The sequence below is a fragment of the Stegostoma tigrinum genome, chromosome 2 (genome assembly GCF_030684315.1).
Source record: "Stegostoma tigrinum isolate sSteTig4 chromosome 2, sSteTig4.hap1, whole genome shotgun sequence".
NCBI lineage: Eukaryota > Metazoa > Chordata > Chondrichthyes > Orectolobiformes > Stegostomatidae > Stegostoma > Stegostoma tigrinum.
Genome location: NC_081355.1, coordinates 7,707,796 through 7,723,311, shown reverse-complemented (window position 1 = coordinate 7,723,311; position 15,516 = coordinate 7,707,796). Strand labels below are relative to the sequence as shown.

At 44.4% G+C, this 15,516-nt stretch overlaps 1 protein-coding gene across 2 annotated transcripts in view; it reads left to right on the top strand.

Moving 5' to 3' along the window:
- limd1a (LIM domains containing 1a) overlaps positions 1 to 10,326 on the top strand; it is a 49,299-nt gene extending 38,973 nt beyond the window's left edge. For both annotated transcript variants that reach the window (XM_048522484.2, XM_048522493.2), the window contains 4 exons: positions 20 to 150; positions 1,463 to 1,514; positions 3,506 to 3,574; positions 7,222 to 10,326. In XM_048522484.2, the coding sequence (XP_048378441.1) occupies positions 20 to 150; positions 1,463 to 1,514; positions 3,506 to 3,574; positions 7,222 to 7,356 (387 nt within the window). In that variant the 3' untranslated portion in view covers positions 7,357 to 10,326. The remainder of the gene's footprint in view (positions 1 to 19; positions 151 to 1,462; positions 1,515 to 3,505; positions 3,575 to 7,221) is intronic.
- Positions 10,327 to 15,516: the final 5,190 nt, after the last annotated feature.

Below are 15,516 nucleotides of genomic sequence, written 5' to 3'. Positions count from 1 at the left end.
CGTACATTGTCTCTGTTAGATTTTGCAGGCTTTGGGCAAGTCCTACCATCCTGGATGTTTCCGCTGTGTCATCTGTAACGAGTGCCTAGACGGTGTACCCTTCACTGTAGACACTGAGAACAAGATCTACTGCATCCGAGACTACCACAAGTAAGAGCGACAGCTGTTCTGTATTGGTGTATTGTAGTAAATAATATTTGCCCTCCCTCTCTAGCTTTGAACAACTGAACATTTTTGGGCCCCGTAACTAAGATAGACTGGCCCTAGAGGCAGCCCAGAGAAGTTCCACTTGGATGATCCCGGGGTATGGAGGGACTGTCTTATGAGTAGAGGTTGAGCAGATTGGGCCTGTATTCATTGGAGTTTAGGAGAGAGAGAGAGGTGACCTCATTAGAACCTACAGGATTCTTAGTGAACTTGAGGGGGGTAGATGTAGATTGGTTGTTGCCCCTTGTAGGAGAGTCTAGGGACCGGAGACATGATCGCAGAGTAAAGGCTCACACATTTAACCGAAAGGAAGAGGAATTTCTTCTCTGAGGAGAGTGAATCTGTGGATTAAAGCAAAACAAAACTGCAGGAAATCTGGAACAAAATCAGAAAATGCTGGAGAAACTCAGCACGTCTGTGGAGAGAGAAACACAGTTAACGTTTCAAGTCCTGTGACCCTTTGTCAGAACGGGGTGCCCCTGTTAGAAGAGTTAGGCCACAGATCAACCATGATCTCATTGAATAGTGCATCGGGCTTGAGGGGCTGAATGGCCTCCTGCAGGTACTAGGTATCTATATGTCTGTCTTCTCACTGAGGAAAGCAGTCCCAAAGTCTCCAATTGAGGTTATGCTTGATGCAGCATTTTGTACAGAAGCACCCCGACACTTGTTTTTATTTAAATCTCCAGCCTCTGCAGTGTCTGCCCTTTTGTGATAGTGGCTCATTGGACCTTTTTGGGTGGGAGGACTGTGAGGGATTTAGTCACTAGGACAGGACAGCTCAATGTGAATCAGGGACACAATGGGGGTGGGGGTGAGGGCGCGGAATGAAGTGTTTTAAAATTGTGCGAAGTCACATGATGCGAAGTTTAAACAAGGAATTGTTTGCGGAGTTGGTGGAGTCAGATTCCAGACCCCAGAACCTGCTCTACCATGTCTTGCTCTCCCCTACCTCACCACCTCTCTTTCTTTCTCTCTCTCTTTCTTTCTCTCTCTCTTTCTTTCTCTCTCTCTTTCTTTCTTTCTCTCTCTCTTTCTTTCTCTCTCTGTCTCTCTTTCTCTCTGTCTCTCTTTCTCTCTCTCTCTCTTTCTCTTTCTCTCTCTCTCTCTTTCTCTCTCTGTCCGTGTTACATGCGCACGCTCTCTCGCACTTCCATGCACAAACACATACAGTAAGACATGGCCAGTGTAAGATGAAAGAATGTGTACTTGCCTGCCTGCCGTCTGAGTGATCTGTTTGTATTTTCTATTGCAGAGTGTTAGCTCCAAAGTGTGCTGCATGTGGCCAGGCCATTCTGCCAGCAGAGGTCAGTACTGTGCTCAAATTTCTGAAGAAGGCTCCAGGCCTGAAACGTCAGCTTTCCTGCTCCTCTGATGCTGCATGGCCTGCTGTGTTGGTCCAGCTCTACACCTTGTCTCAGATTCTCCAGCATCAGCAGTTTCTACTATCTCTGGTGCTCAAATATCTGTTTGGTTTTGATGGAATCTTGCAACTTGGGACAAGTGAAGTTTATTGCCCATTTTAGTCATTAATATCCCTCCCTTCTGGGCTGCTGTGACCCACCATCGATCCAGCTGGGGTTGACCCCATCCCATATTAACTACATCTATTTACAGTTCTAGCAACTGCTGTGCCATTTATTTCAAGGACAGTGTTTTCGAATTAAGGCTTAGATCTCACTTTCACAGAAGCATGGAGAAATCTGAGAGCAGAATTATTTTAGTAATTAAAGTAGAAGTTGCTGGAAAAGCTCAGCAGATCTGGCAGCATTTTTGAAGAGAAAATCAGAGTTAACGTTTTGGGCCCGGTGACCCTTCCTCCGAGTTCTTCTAGATACAGTAACTTCTGTTTTTGTTTGTGATTTACAGCTTCCGCAATTCTTTTCAGTTTTTGTTTAGGTAACTGTCTGTGTTTGGGGGATATACTGTACAGTAAAATCCCATGACCCAGTGTAAATTAAATCCTGTCCCTACAATCTAGTGTTAGTTAAAACCTTGTTCTTGTAATTCAGTGTAAATTAAGTTCTGATCCTGTGATCCAACTTCACTTAAAATCCAGTTACTGTGATCTGGTGTAAATTAAATCTTTGTGTTCCTGTGAGCTGCTGTAAATTAAATCTGTGTTCCTGTGAGCTGCTGTAAATTAAATCTGTGTTCCTGTAAATAATGCATGTCCCTCAGTTCTGTCGCTGAGCTCTAAGCCTTTGATTTGGCACCTCTCAGTGGTTGCAGGGAAAAGTGCACTGTTGAGCTATTCTCATTTGTACACGTCACCGTGTCTGTGTGGGTTTCCTCCGGGTGCTCCGGTTTCCTCCCACAGTCCAAAGATGTGCAGGCTGGGTGGATTGGCCATGCTAAATTGCCCGTAGTGTTCAGGGGTGTGTGGGTTACAGGGGGATGCGTCTGGGTGGGATCTTTCCTGTCAAAAGTGTTGACTGCTGTCAGCAGTGAGTAGTGCTGGGGAGCCATAGTTATCCTGCCAGAAAATAATTAAAAGGCTAATGGTGTGGAGGCCTGGAATACGAGAGAGTAGAACTTGTATCTCAGCTTTACAAAGTCTTCAGTCAACACAGCTGGAATTGCTGTTGCGCTGTTCTCGGCATCAACAATCAGGAAGATTATCTTGGTTTAAAGGGAGGGCTCTATGTAGATTCATCAGGGGGTTGTCCTGAGTTATATTACAGTGAGAGCTTACTCAAACTGCTGTTCCAGTCTCTGGAGTTGAACTGATCAAACTTTTCAATATTATTAAAGGAAACAGAATTAGAATTAGAATAAGCTTTGCTGTCACACGTACAAAAGAGTACAGTGAAAAATGTACAAGTCACTGCTTACAGTGTCATCTCGGGCTCAGAGGTACCCATGCACAGCTTCGGTGACAGTTCTAAGAAAACTAGAAAAGTAAGAAGTCCAGCATTGCATATTTTAGGAATAAACTATAAAATGGAGGAAAAACCGTTCCGGTAGATTGAAATAATTTCTTTGGGTGGGGGGATGCAGCATTAGGGGTTAGTGTTTTAGGTGCCTGGTGCATGGATTTGGGTCACTGAGCAGCCATGATCTCATTGTGCTGCAGGGAGGAACAGACTCAGTGGGTTCAATGACCTCCTCCTGTTCCTGTGCTTCCACTGATCCTGGGATCCGACTGGCTGAGTGATCCTGGGTTCAGCTCTGTGCATTCGGTGCTTCCCAATGGAACATGATCTCAAACCTCTCCTCATTGCAGGTTTGCTGTAAACCACAAGGAGTTTAGAGAAGAGCAAAGTAGAGTTACCTTTGGATCTTTCTGTATTTGCAGGGCTGTGATGAAACCATTCGGGTGGTCTCTATGGATAACGATTACCACGTGGAGTGCTATCATTGTGAAGTAAGTGTCTCCGCTGAAAACTAAAGGATGGACTTAGCTCTTTGGTTAGCACTTCAGCCTCATAGCGCCAGAGACCCAGGTTCGATTCCGGCCTTGGGTAACTGTCTGTGTGGAGTTTGCACGTTCTCCCCGTGTCTGTGCGGGTTTCCTCCGGGTGCTCCGGTTTCCTCCCACAGTCCAAAGATGTGCAGGCTGGGTGGATTGGCCATGCTAAATTGCCCGTAGTGTTCAGGGGTGTGTGGGTTATAGGGGATTGGGTCTGAATGGGATGCTCCAAGGGGTGGTGTGGACTTGTTGGGCCGAAGGACCTGTTTCCACACTGCAGGGAATCTAATCTAAACACAATATGAACAAATCCCAGCCCAGAAAGAACCATTTTTAATGAGTTGAATTGAAGCCATGGTAATTCCCCTCTTGTACGAAGATAAGTCATCTTTCCACAACTTTTCCTTGAGTTGTGACTTTGTGATTTGGGGAATATAAATTTGAATGTTGACATTTGTTCCATCACAAGCTAGTTCCAACGGATATGAGAAATGGGAATATTAGGCAAAGGAGGAGGCCAGCCCCTTGAGCCTACTCTGCCATTCAGCTGGATCTTAGCAGATTTTCCACCTCAGCACCATGTTCCTGCATTACCCTCCTATCCTTTGACAGTATTCCTCCTTCCTAAACAGTTTGATGTGAGGATCTGCCTTATCCCAGTCTATTCTCTCCAATCAGATTAATAACCGTCCTGGACAAAGAAAGCACTGTGCTAATGGTTTGGCAAGGCACTCTTGAATTAAACAAAAACACTTGGTTACAATCATTCCTTGGTGCGTTCTCCATGGCAACACCTTGACCAATCAGCAGCCACTTCTCATGCAATTCAAATTGTTGTTCCCTTTTAAATTTGGCATTCTTACATCCATCGTGATGAGTGCAAAAGAGAGAAAGCTTTAATTACATGTTTCTCTTCAGCAATAATACATTTAAATGTGTTCAAATGCAAGGATTGCAATTTCAGATTTGAAGTCAACTATTTTGAAGGTGGAAGTCAGTATTAAAAATGCAGGAGGCCCCAGTTTTGATCTCGACTGTACATTCAGTTTGCTGATTTCAGCCAGCTCAATGTTGGGAGGTTTTGTACTTGGAGCTCTTTGATTAGGGTGGACAACTTTGGGCAACTCGCTCCGTTTGATCCCCACTGGAAAATGGATGTACCTGTGGGTTTTAGGTTATGACCACCTTCAAATTCAACAATGTCTTAAAACCTGATGGGCTCAAAGTTGAAGTCAACGAATTTAGGTAACCATGGAGAGAGGTGGGCACAGGCACTGTGTTGTCTGTTTCCACATGCAACAAGAATCTGATGCATTCAAGCTTGGGCCGATAGGTTGCAAATACAATTCTCAGGCAATGAAACATCTCCAACATGGAGGAGTCCCTCACTGATCAGTCGCTGAATCACGCAGCATTAATTTCCTTGGGGGCTGTCATTAAAACTGAAGCAAGGCTCTCCTAGAAATATTGCAATTTCAAGAGCTGGTCTGAGTGTGGGAACTCTGTGGTAACTGTCTCCTACCTTCTCGTTTACAAGGCACAAGTCAGAAACTCCTCATGTGCTTGGAGAAGTGCCACTTCGATAACACTCAAACATTAACACATCCAGGGCAAAGCAGCCTGCCTGATTTACACCATAGCCACATTCACTTCCTCCACCACCAGCGCTCAGTAGCTGCAATGTGTACAAGCTACAAGATGCACTGTAGTAATTCTCAGATTCCTCCAGCAGCACTTTCCAGTTGCAAAACCACTTCCGTCTAGGAGGAGGGCTTTTCTGATGAAGGGTCTAGGCCTGAAACGTCAGCTTTTGTGGCTCCTAAGGTGCTGCTGGGCCTGCTGTGTTCATCCAGCCCCACACTTTGTTATCTCGGATTCTGCAGCATCTGCAGTTCCCATTATCTCTCTCTCTCCATCTAGGAGGATACCGGGTAGCGGATACATGGGAACACCATCACCTGCAAGTTCCCCTCCAACCCACTCACCGTCCCGACTTGGAAATGCATCATCTTTGGTATCACTGGGTCAAAATTCCCTCCCCTAATGGCATTATTGGTCAACAAATAGCACATGGCTATGGGACTGGAAGGTACTGCTGGAAGAGTCCGAGCGAGTGACTGCAGTACATCAGGTAGATGGTACGCAGCACCGCTATTGAGCACTGGCGGTGGTGGGTCTGAATATGGTGTCAGCCACCCAGGCTGCTTTGCCCCGGATGGGGTTTGAGCTTCTTGTGGGGCAGCACCCGTCCAGGGGCATCCCATCACGCTCTGGAACAGGGAGCCTGTGAAACAGGAGCAGTTGCTCTGCAGCATTGTGTTGTGATCAATGACAGATGCTCGCAAATTATTGCTTCTGGAGAGACTGTGCGTGCTAATCGGGTCACTGGACTAGCAGTCCAGAGGGCCAGTTAGCGCTAGGTCAAGGATTCAAATCCCACAATGGTAGCTGATGTAATTTAAACTGAATTAATAATTTAAAACTAGTCTCAAATGGTGACTGTGAAACTATAGTTGATCGTCATAAAAATCTATTTGGTTCAGTGATGCTGTTTATGGAAGGAAATCTGCTGTCCTTACGTCGTCTGTCCTCCATGTGACTCCAGACTGGGTTTACTGCCCTCTGCATTGGCCGTGCATGTCACTCAGTGCAAGGTAGCCAGGGAAGTGCTGGCTGTGCCAGTGACACACTATCCCACAAAAGAATAAGCAATTTCACCAAATGACCGTATTTTTCAGTGTGTTCCAATACATTGAATGATTTATTGAGTACCCTTGTTGCTGGAATGCAGGTGTATTGGGCAGTGAAGGAGGCAAATGGTCTGTGGCCTTCGTAGTGAGGGGTGTCTTGCTGCAGTTGTGCAGGACTTTGGTGAGATCACACCTGGAATATCGTGTGCAATTTGGCTCTCCTCATTTGAGGAAGGATGCTCTGGCTGTGGAGGGAGCACCAGTTTACCAGACTGATCCCTGGGAAGGCAGGGCGGCTGTATGAGGAGATACTGGATCAGTTGGGATTATATTTAGTGGGGTTTAGAAGAATGAGGGGGAATCTCATAGAAACCTATAAAATGCTAACAGGACTAGACAGGGTATACACAGGAAGAACATTCCCGAAGGCAGGTCAGTCTGGCACTAAGGGTCACAGGGTGGACCATTTAGGACTGAGCTGAGGACAAATTTCAAAAATGTTTAGATGGAGTAAGCACAGGAAGGATGTTCCAGGTGACTGGGGGGGGGGGTCGAGAACCGGGAGTCGCAGCTTAAAGGTACAGGGTTAGTCCCTTGTGACCGAGATGAGGAAAACATTCTTCACCCAGAGAGTGGGGAGCCTGTGGAATTCACTGCCAGAGAAAGCAGCTGAGGCCAACACATTGAATGTTTTCAAGAAGGAGTTAGATACGGGGCTAAAAGGATCAAAGGATATGGGGAGAACTCAGGAACAGGGGACTGAGATGGGCCATGATCATGTTGAATGGTGGAGCAGGCTTGATGGGCTGAATGGCCTACTCCTATTTCCTGTGAATCTCTAACCTGCTGTGACGTAATTGTTTTTTTCCCCCACTGTAACATCAGTTTGATGCCTGTTCTCACTGTTGCTAGGACTGTGGCCTGGAGCTGAACGATGAAGAGGATCACCGTTGCTACCCTCTGGATGGACACTTACTCTGTCACACATGTCACCTGAAGCACATTGACAGTAGAACACCTGGCACCATCTACCAGCCCAAGTACTAGCCCTTCCTCGAGACAGGGTCTTCATGCCCATCAGTTCAGATTGACACTGAAGCTGCAATTAAAAAAAACCTCCCCTCCCCCAGCATCATCTGAGGCATCTACGTAATGATGTCCTCCGACACAACCTTCCTCATCCACTGAAGGGGAACAGAAACTAAAAACAGGAGCCAGCTCTCAGTGTGTAACAATCCTTCAAAGACTCAATTGTTTGCTATATTTTACCAAGACTGACCAGATCCCCATGTTACAGAATTGCAGTGTCACCAAAATTCAGGATCCCGTTGTCATTCCAAATTGTATTGAAGTCAACTTTGCCTGAACATCCTGCAGGACTTTGTTTTTATATAAAATAAGGTTTCGTTTTGAACTTGTCACATAACTGCATTCCCAGAACAGGGAATGGATCCCGTGTCGAAAAGTCAGTTGGAGTGTCTGCGGGCAAACGCTGGCACAGCGGGAATCTCACTGGCCTGCAAATCCTGAAATCCAGGCCGAGGACGCTGGTTCACATCCAGCCATGACAGCTGGTGGAATTTTTCAGTTGCGCTCGATAAATCTGGAATTAGAAGCTGGTCTCGCAGCAGTGTCCCTGACAGGCGTCCTCGGCTTGATGTGAAAGCCCATCTTGGTTCACCTCATGTCCTGTTGGGAATTCTGTCATCCTTAGCTGGTGTTGGGCTACGTGTGACTCCAGACTCTCAGCAACATGTATGCCTCTTACCTGCCCTCCGAAATAGCCCGAGCAAGTTGCTGAGTTCAAGGGCAACTCGAGATGGGCAACAAATGCTGGCCTAGCCGAACAATGCCCATAAAAGATTAGAAAAAGTGTCATGGTTGTCATGTTGGTGAGGCAGAAACCTGTTGAGAATTTAAACCTGCTCTGAGGTAATATTCAATAACATGTTTCCTGCTCTTTGGCAAAGACGTTTTCCAGGTGAATGTATTATGGTCATAAAGAATCAATCCATCAACTCCCCTGATCTTGTACGGGACGTTGTGCTCTTCCTATGTTGAAATGGCATGCAAACTTTAAAAATTTGGCCTCCAAATCATCCTCCTCCTCCTCCTCTTTCCCCAGCTTAAACCCTTCCCTGAAACTGTCACGATTGTGTATGTTAATATATTTTGTCTATTAACATCAACTGCCAATGTACCTGCTGTTTTTAAGACAAAATGATTATTTTAGCCCCAAGAGAACGTTTTAAGTTGTTGGGATAGAATCTGGAATGTGTCGGCCGAGTCACAGAACAGTCACGGGTCCGAGTGAGGTCATTCAGCCCATCTTGCCTGTGCTGGTCCTGTTCAAGAATGTATTTGTATCCTTCGCGGTTCTCAATCCTACGAGATTCATAATGTGTTGCATAATCTGTGTCCGAAAAAAAATCTCTAAAGTAGGAAAGTAAGATTTAAGCATATTTTTAACTTCAAAAAAAATCCCTAAAATCAGATACTGTTTAGAAAGTGCTTTAAGTGCTTTTTGTTTTCACAAATTTCAATTACATCAGCAGCCTTCAAAATGAACAGCCCACACGCATCACCCATTGCCTTCCAAATAAATCAGTCTGGGCTCAGATGTTTTTTTCACTGCAGTTATTGGTAGCAAAGCTCTTCTCTGTACAAGGGCTGAGAAAGTAACATTCTGAGGAATGTCTTCCTTGCACTGCACCCTTCATTATGGTTTAGATAGAGGTCATTCTACTCATTAGGTCCTGACCGGCTCTCTGCAGGGCAAACCAGTCAGTTCCATTCTCCCGCTCTGTCCCTGTAGTCCTGCAGGTTGCTTGACAATCTGACCCCCACCCCGCTGACCATTTCTGTTCCCACTACCTTTCTGTGTGGTAAGCTCCAAGTCATCACTGCATGTCTAAACAAATAAAAGTTTTTCCTCATATTGGAGGCCTGTTTATTTTGGTGGACCCATACCAAAGCATTAAACTCGTGAGAAACAAGTTAATAGTACACTGAGTCAAAGCGCCATACGAAGAACAAGCCACTGTGGTCAGTCCATTTGCCAACCAATCAGCAGTCTTCTCTCCTCCAACATAAAAATGGGTTTTCCCTGTGAATTAGTACTTGCAAATTATGCTGATGAGTACAAGACTGAACAAAATGTAAAATCCAAAAGAACTGCAGATGCTGTAAATCAGGAACAAAAACAAAGTTGCTGTAAAAGCTCGGCAGATCTGGCAGCATCTGTGGAGGAGAAAGCGGAGTTAACGTTTTGGGCCCGGTGACCCTTCCTCAGAAGGTTCTCAGGAAGGGCCACTGGATCCGAAACGTTAACTCTGTTTTCTTCTTCACAGATGCTGTCAGACCTACTGAACAAAATGTGTCTGTTTTTCAGCAATGCTTGAGTTCTGTACTACCAAACAACTATATGCACTGTAAGACATTACTTTCTTTTTATATAAAAATAACTTGTTTCATTCAAATATCCGTGACACCATGCACAATAACATGATGTTTCTGGTTTGGACTGTGACATAATATGAAAGTGCTGTCATAAATGGATTAAAATCTGGACTCTGGGATCTCTCGGCTTGAATTCAGTCCAAACAGGATGAAGATCTCTCTGCTGTAAGGTTCCTCTGGAAAGTGACAGTGAATGTCCCGGGACGTGTCTCCAGGAGGCATGCCCGTACACACCGGATTATTCAACCAACGGAGTTAGAGCTAGATTTTTGATTGTGGCACATTAGTTTTCCACACGATACACCTGTATGTTGGTTTGAATGTTGTGGTGCAATAGTATTTTGTGCTTGAGAGTAGCACTTGCTGACAATAGACCGTATTCCAGTTCTTTTCCGCAGCATTGTTGGGGGATTTACTAACTTGGGGCAGTGGGGACAGTGAGGGTAGAGATGTCAGGGAGGTGGCAGTCAAATCAACAGTAATCCTGGTTTATTTTCTAATGCTCACCTGGTTTGAAAATTTACAATTAAAAAGGAAGAATAAACTTGAATGAATATCTGTATGTGTGAGAATTATATTTGTCTGTTACCAGTTTAAATTACGCAGTGTTAAATATTAGAGGCATAATTCTATTGAGGAAAGAGTAAAAGAATGCTAAACTTGGCTGTCGATATTTTGGATGTTCTAGTGAGGTAATTTATAATTTAAGCCCAAATAACCACACTTTCATCATGGTATGATCCTAGCTTATGGTAATATTGGAAAGGTTGGATCCCAATATGAAACCTGGCGTGATAGACCACAAGTTTTACTTTTACAATGTGGTTACAAGTCTCTGTAATTTGTTAATTTGAGTTACCAAGTTCAACCAATTGTGAATTTGGTTGAGCGGTCAGTCACTGAACATATTCACAAGAGGCTACCAATGTCCTTCTAATAAATTAGCAAAAGTTTATTACACACAAAAGAAGAATGTGGATTATTTTACACTCTACAAGACCGAATCAAAAGGGTCTCATTATATTCTTAATTTAGGGGAAGGCAATGGCTTAGTGGTATTATCAGTGGACTGTTAATCCAGAGATCCAGATAGTGTTCTGGGGTCCTGGGTTCAAATCCCACTGTGGGGATTTGATGATGGTAGAAATTGAATTCAATAAATTAAGAGCCTAATGATGACCCTGAAACCATTGTTGATGGTCAGGGGAAAAACCCATCTGGTTCACTCATCCCTTTTTAGGGAAAGAAATCAGCCATCCTTACCTGGTCTGGCCTACATGTGACTCCAGACCCACAGTGGTGTGGTTGACTCAACTGCCCTCCAGGCAATTAGGGACGGGCAACAAATGTTGCCTATCAGGGATGCCATCATCCTGTGAATGAATAAAGAAAAAAAAGTTACAAATATCATAAATAAATATTCATCCCTCTTATTCTCAACAACAACCTAACAGATACTCAAACCTCTGTGAAGTGTCACTCTGCCTCCCAGTCTCTTTCTCAGCTGCTTCTGTAGCTTTCTACTAACTGCCTTCTAAACACTTCCCAAATAAACTATTCCATATCTTTAGCTTCCAGCGGTTTCCTGCTTCTGGAGTTTTCTCCCAAGCTAATCAGGATTTTTTTTAATTAATCAGTGATGAGTATTTGGAGACTACTCAACTAAGCAGCATATTTTCGCACTGACTGGATCTGCACACACTTCCCGACCTCCTGGATAGTTCTGTCTTTCTGTGATCATAGCACACCTGTTTGCAAGGCAACAACAGTTTTGTTTTCTCTTCTACCCTTGTTTCTAATGCACTGAACTGTTCACCTCCAGGGTTTGAAAGACCTCATTTAGATGCACGGAAAGCTAAAATTTAAGATAATCTGGCGAAACAACTCGAAAGTGAATCCAGCCTAGAAACAGTACGGAAATACAAATCAAATGCAAAGTTTCACAGCAAACTACTGTGGATGATGGTGTTCTGCAATAAAAACATTTTACTCAGTTCTGGCAGCAAACAGTGGAATAGTTAACAAGAAAGTCATATCCTACTTCATGTAAGGAGACTTTCAATTTCTCGTGCTGCATATCTGTTCCAATGATCCAACTTCACACGTCCTATATTTTTCCTCAACTGAGACAGAGCCTTCAGTTGTGCCCAGCACATTCCCTGTACTTCTGTCCTCACTCCTTCCCCTTCCTCCCAGAACACTAGGATTCCCCCTTGTCCTCACTTTCCACCCCACTCGTCTCTATGTTCCGAGGCTTCTCCGTCATTTGTCACCTCCAGCAGGATTCCACCACCAAATGTATCTTCCCCTCCATTATCAGTATTCTGCAGGGACTGTTTCTTGCCACCCCCCTCCCCCCATGTCGCCCTGCTTCACTCCTCCCTCACTCCAAACACTTCCTCAACACTTGATGGCTCCTTTACATGCAACTGGAAAAGCTGTAACACTTGCCATTCTTTTCTTCCTCCCTTCTGTCCAAGGCTCTGAACACATCTTTTCACACAAAGCAGTGTTTAACTTGTGATAATGCGAACTGCAGATGCTGGAGAATTCCAAGATAATAAAATGTGAGGCTGGGTGAACACAGCAGGCCAAGCAGCATCTCAGGAGCACAAAAGCTGACGTTTCGGGCCTAGACCCTTCATCAGAGAGGGTTTAACAGTGTTTAACTTGTCCTGCTTTCAACCTAGCATTACTTTGGCTGCTCATAATGTGGTCTCTTCTTGTCAAGGCCAGACTCAGTCTGGGTGACTACCTTACAGAATACTTCCAATCTGAGAAATCTGCCATCCTTACCCAGGTCTGGCTTATGTTAACTCCAGACCCACAACAATGTGGTTGACTCTTAAACACTGTCTGGGCAATAAGAGATGCACCCAAGGGAAGAGGTGGCTAAAATGACACTTACAGCAGGTCAGACTAGAGGAACACTTCCTTATTTAAAAAAAATTGTGCGTATCCCACTTAAACCAGGGCAGAGGATTATTTCCTCTCAGAGGTTCATTGGTCTTTAGAACTTTCTTTCTGAGTGAGCATAAAGGCTCATTGGTCACTGAGTATTTCAAAGGCAGAGGCAGGTAAGAATGTGGATGGGGTTACAAATAGACTAGCCATGCTCTTATCGAATGGCACTGCATATGCTCCGTTCCTGCTCCTATATCATGTTTGTATGTGAAGGCTGTGATGAGGATTCACAATATATCATCATTTGGAACCTTGGGTCCTAAAGTGACAAACAATGTAAACTTTTGAATAGAGAATACTGGAGAAACTCATCAGGTCTGACAGCATCTATGGAGAGAGAAGCAGCACCAGCATTACAAGCAATATGACTTATTTGCAACTGGTGGGGTTGGGGTGTTGGAAAATTGTTTTTTTTTATATATCCATATATGCCATATGCAGTGCCATTCGATAAGATCATGGATAATTTAATTACAACCCCATCCACATTCTTACCTACTTTTGCCTTTGAAATACTCAATGGCCAATGAGCCTTTACGCTCACTCAGGAAAACAGTTCCAAAGACCAATGAACCTCTGAGAGGAAATAATCTTCAGCCCTGTTTTAAGTGGGACACAAACATTTTTTAATAATGAAGTGTTCCCCCTAGTCTGACCTGCTGTCTGCACCATTTTAACCTCCCCTCTCTTGGAATGTCATTTATTGCCCAGACGGTGTTTAAGAATGAACCACGTTGTTGTGGGTCTAGAATTACAAATAAGCCAGACCAAGGTAAGGATGGCAGATTTCTCTTCCCTAGGGAACCAAATAGATTTTTATGAAAATTGATGATAGTTCCACAATCATTCCAGTGGCGTTCCCACTACACCACTGCGCCCCGCATTACGTTACCATTTGAAGCACTGAATCTTTTTAATGACTGTCAATGTAGGGGAATTACCACAGCTACTGGAGAAGGGGCCTCAGGGAATGGAATTCTGCCTTGGGTTAGCGTTATCCTCTAGCAATCTCTTTGAATCTTGATGGACTCTTGACTCCTAAACTCCTTTGGTAACAACATTTATTCAGATCTGAATCACTACTTCATGTGAAATATTCCCGCAGTGTGTCATCATCACATTGTTTAGGCTAGTAATTCATGACATAGTTGAGCATTGAGTAGCACATGCTGATGATTTTCTTAGTTAGAACTCTGGCAGATATTCTCATGTCATTTGTGGATGTAAAGTAATTCACAGGTAACTCTGTAGCTAGAACTCAATCAGTCCTCAGCAGCGAAAAGCATTACTTTTGCTTTACTGCCACACTCCTGAGGTTGATCTGGGTCTTCAACTTTATGATGTTCTCTCTCTCTGTCTTACCGTTCAGTTTAATATCATCCAAGAAGTAGCATTTGCCATTTATCTCACCTATTACTTGTTCCTTGACATTCTGGAAAACTACAACAGCAGTGGATTCTCCACTGTTAACCTTTCACACTGGTACAACAGTATGGCAGGCAATCCATTGCTCTTGTCCGTTGATACTAATTGCTCCACCACTGATGCTCAGTAGCAGCAGTGTGTACCATCTACAAGGTGCACTGCAGAAATTCACCATCCTCAGACAGCACCTTCCAAACCCACAACCACTTCCATCGAGAAGGACAAAGCCAGCAGGTACAAGTGAATACCACCACCTTCAAGTGCCCCTCCAAGCCACTCACCATCCTGACTTGGAAGCATATCGCCATTCCTTCACTGCCAGTGGATTAAAATTCTGGAATCTCTCACCCCCAACGTGGCATTGTCCCAAAACCAGACCAGCTCGTCCCCGCCTCCCTAACATGTTCCTCCTCTAACCTATCCCCACCTCCCACCACAAGCTGCACCCCCATTTCCTACCTACTCACCTCATCCCGCCCCCTTGATCTGTCTGTCCTTCCTGGACTGACCTATCCCCTCCTTACCTCCCCACCTATACTCTCCTCTCCACCTATCTTCTCCTCTATCCATCTTCGGTCCGCCTCCCCCTCTCTCCCTATTTATTCCAGTTCCCTCTCCCCATCCCCCTCTCTGATGAAGGGTCTAGGCCCGAAACGTCAGCTTTTGTGCTCCTGAGATGCTGCTGGGCCTGCTGTGTTCATCCAGCCTCACCCTTTGTTATCATTAATTGCTGCCCAGCCAGCAATACTCACATTTCTCATGTGAATTAAAACAAAATGAATCTGGTGGTTAATTTACAAAATGAATTGCCACAGGTAGACAATGAGTAAATATTGTTCTTCGTTATCTTGTTTATATCTCCTCAAATCTGAATGGCATTGACAGAATCCAAGTTGGTTGGTGAGAATGAAGCCAAGAGACATTTTTGTAGAGAGAGCTATTCACTTGCTCAGTCTTACCCACTCATCCCACATCCAGTGTCACAGATGCTCCCTATTAATATCTACGCAGACAATTAACAGCCATGACTTGTTTCCTTTTGAAAAATTGTTTATTTAACCTATTTTTGGTCATCAACACGTTCAGAGATGTTATAACACACTTCTGAAGCAGGTGGTCTCTTGGTTCAGAGGTAGAGACACTGTCACTGCACCCCAAAAGGACTCTGCTGTTTCTGTTAACCATCAATAAAGACATTAACCAACAGACTTGGCCACTTTTGACAATAATTGACAGGGGCTGCATGGCCACCATTTAATTCTAGCTTTTGTTTTTGAATTGATTGCAAGTTTAACCATCTCCCAGCGGTGGGATTCAAAACCCTGTCCCACAGATGTTAGCCTGGGGCTCAGGATTTAA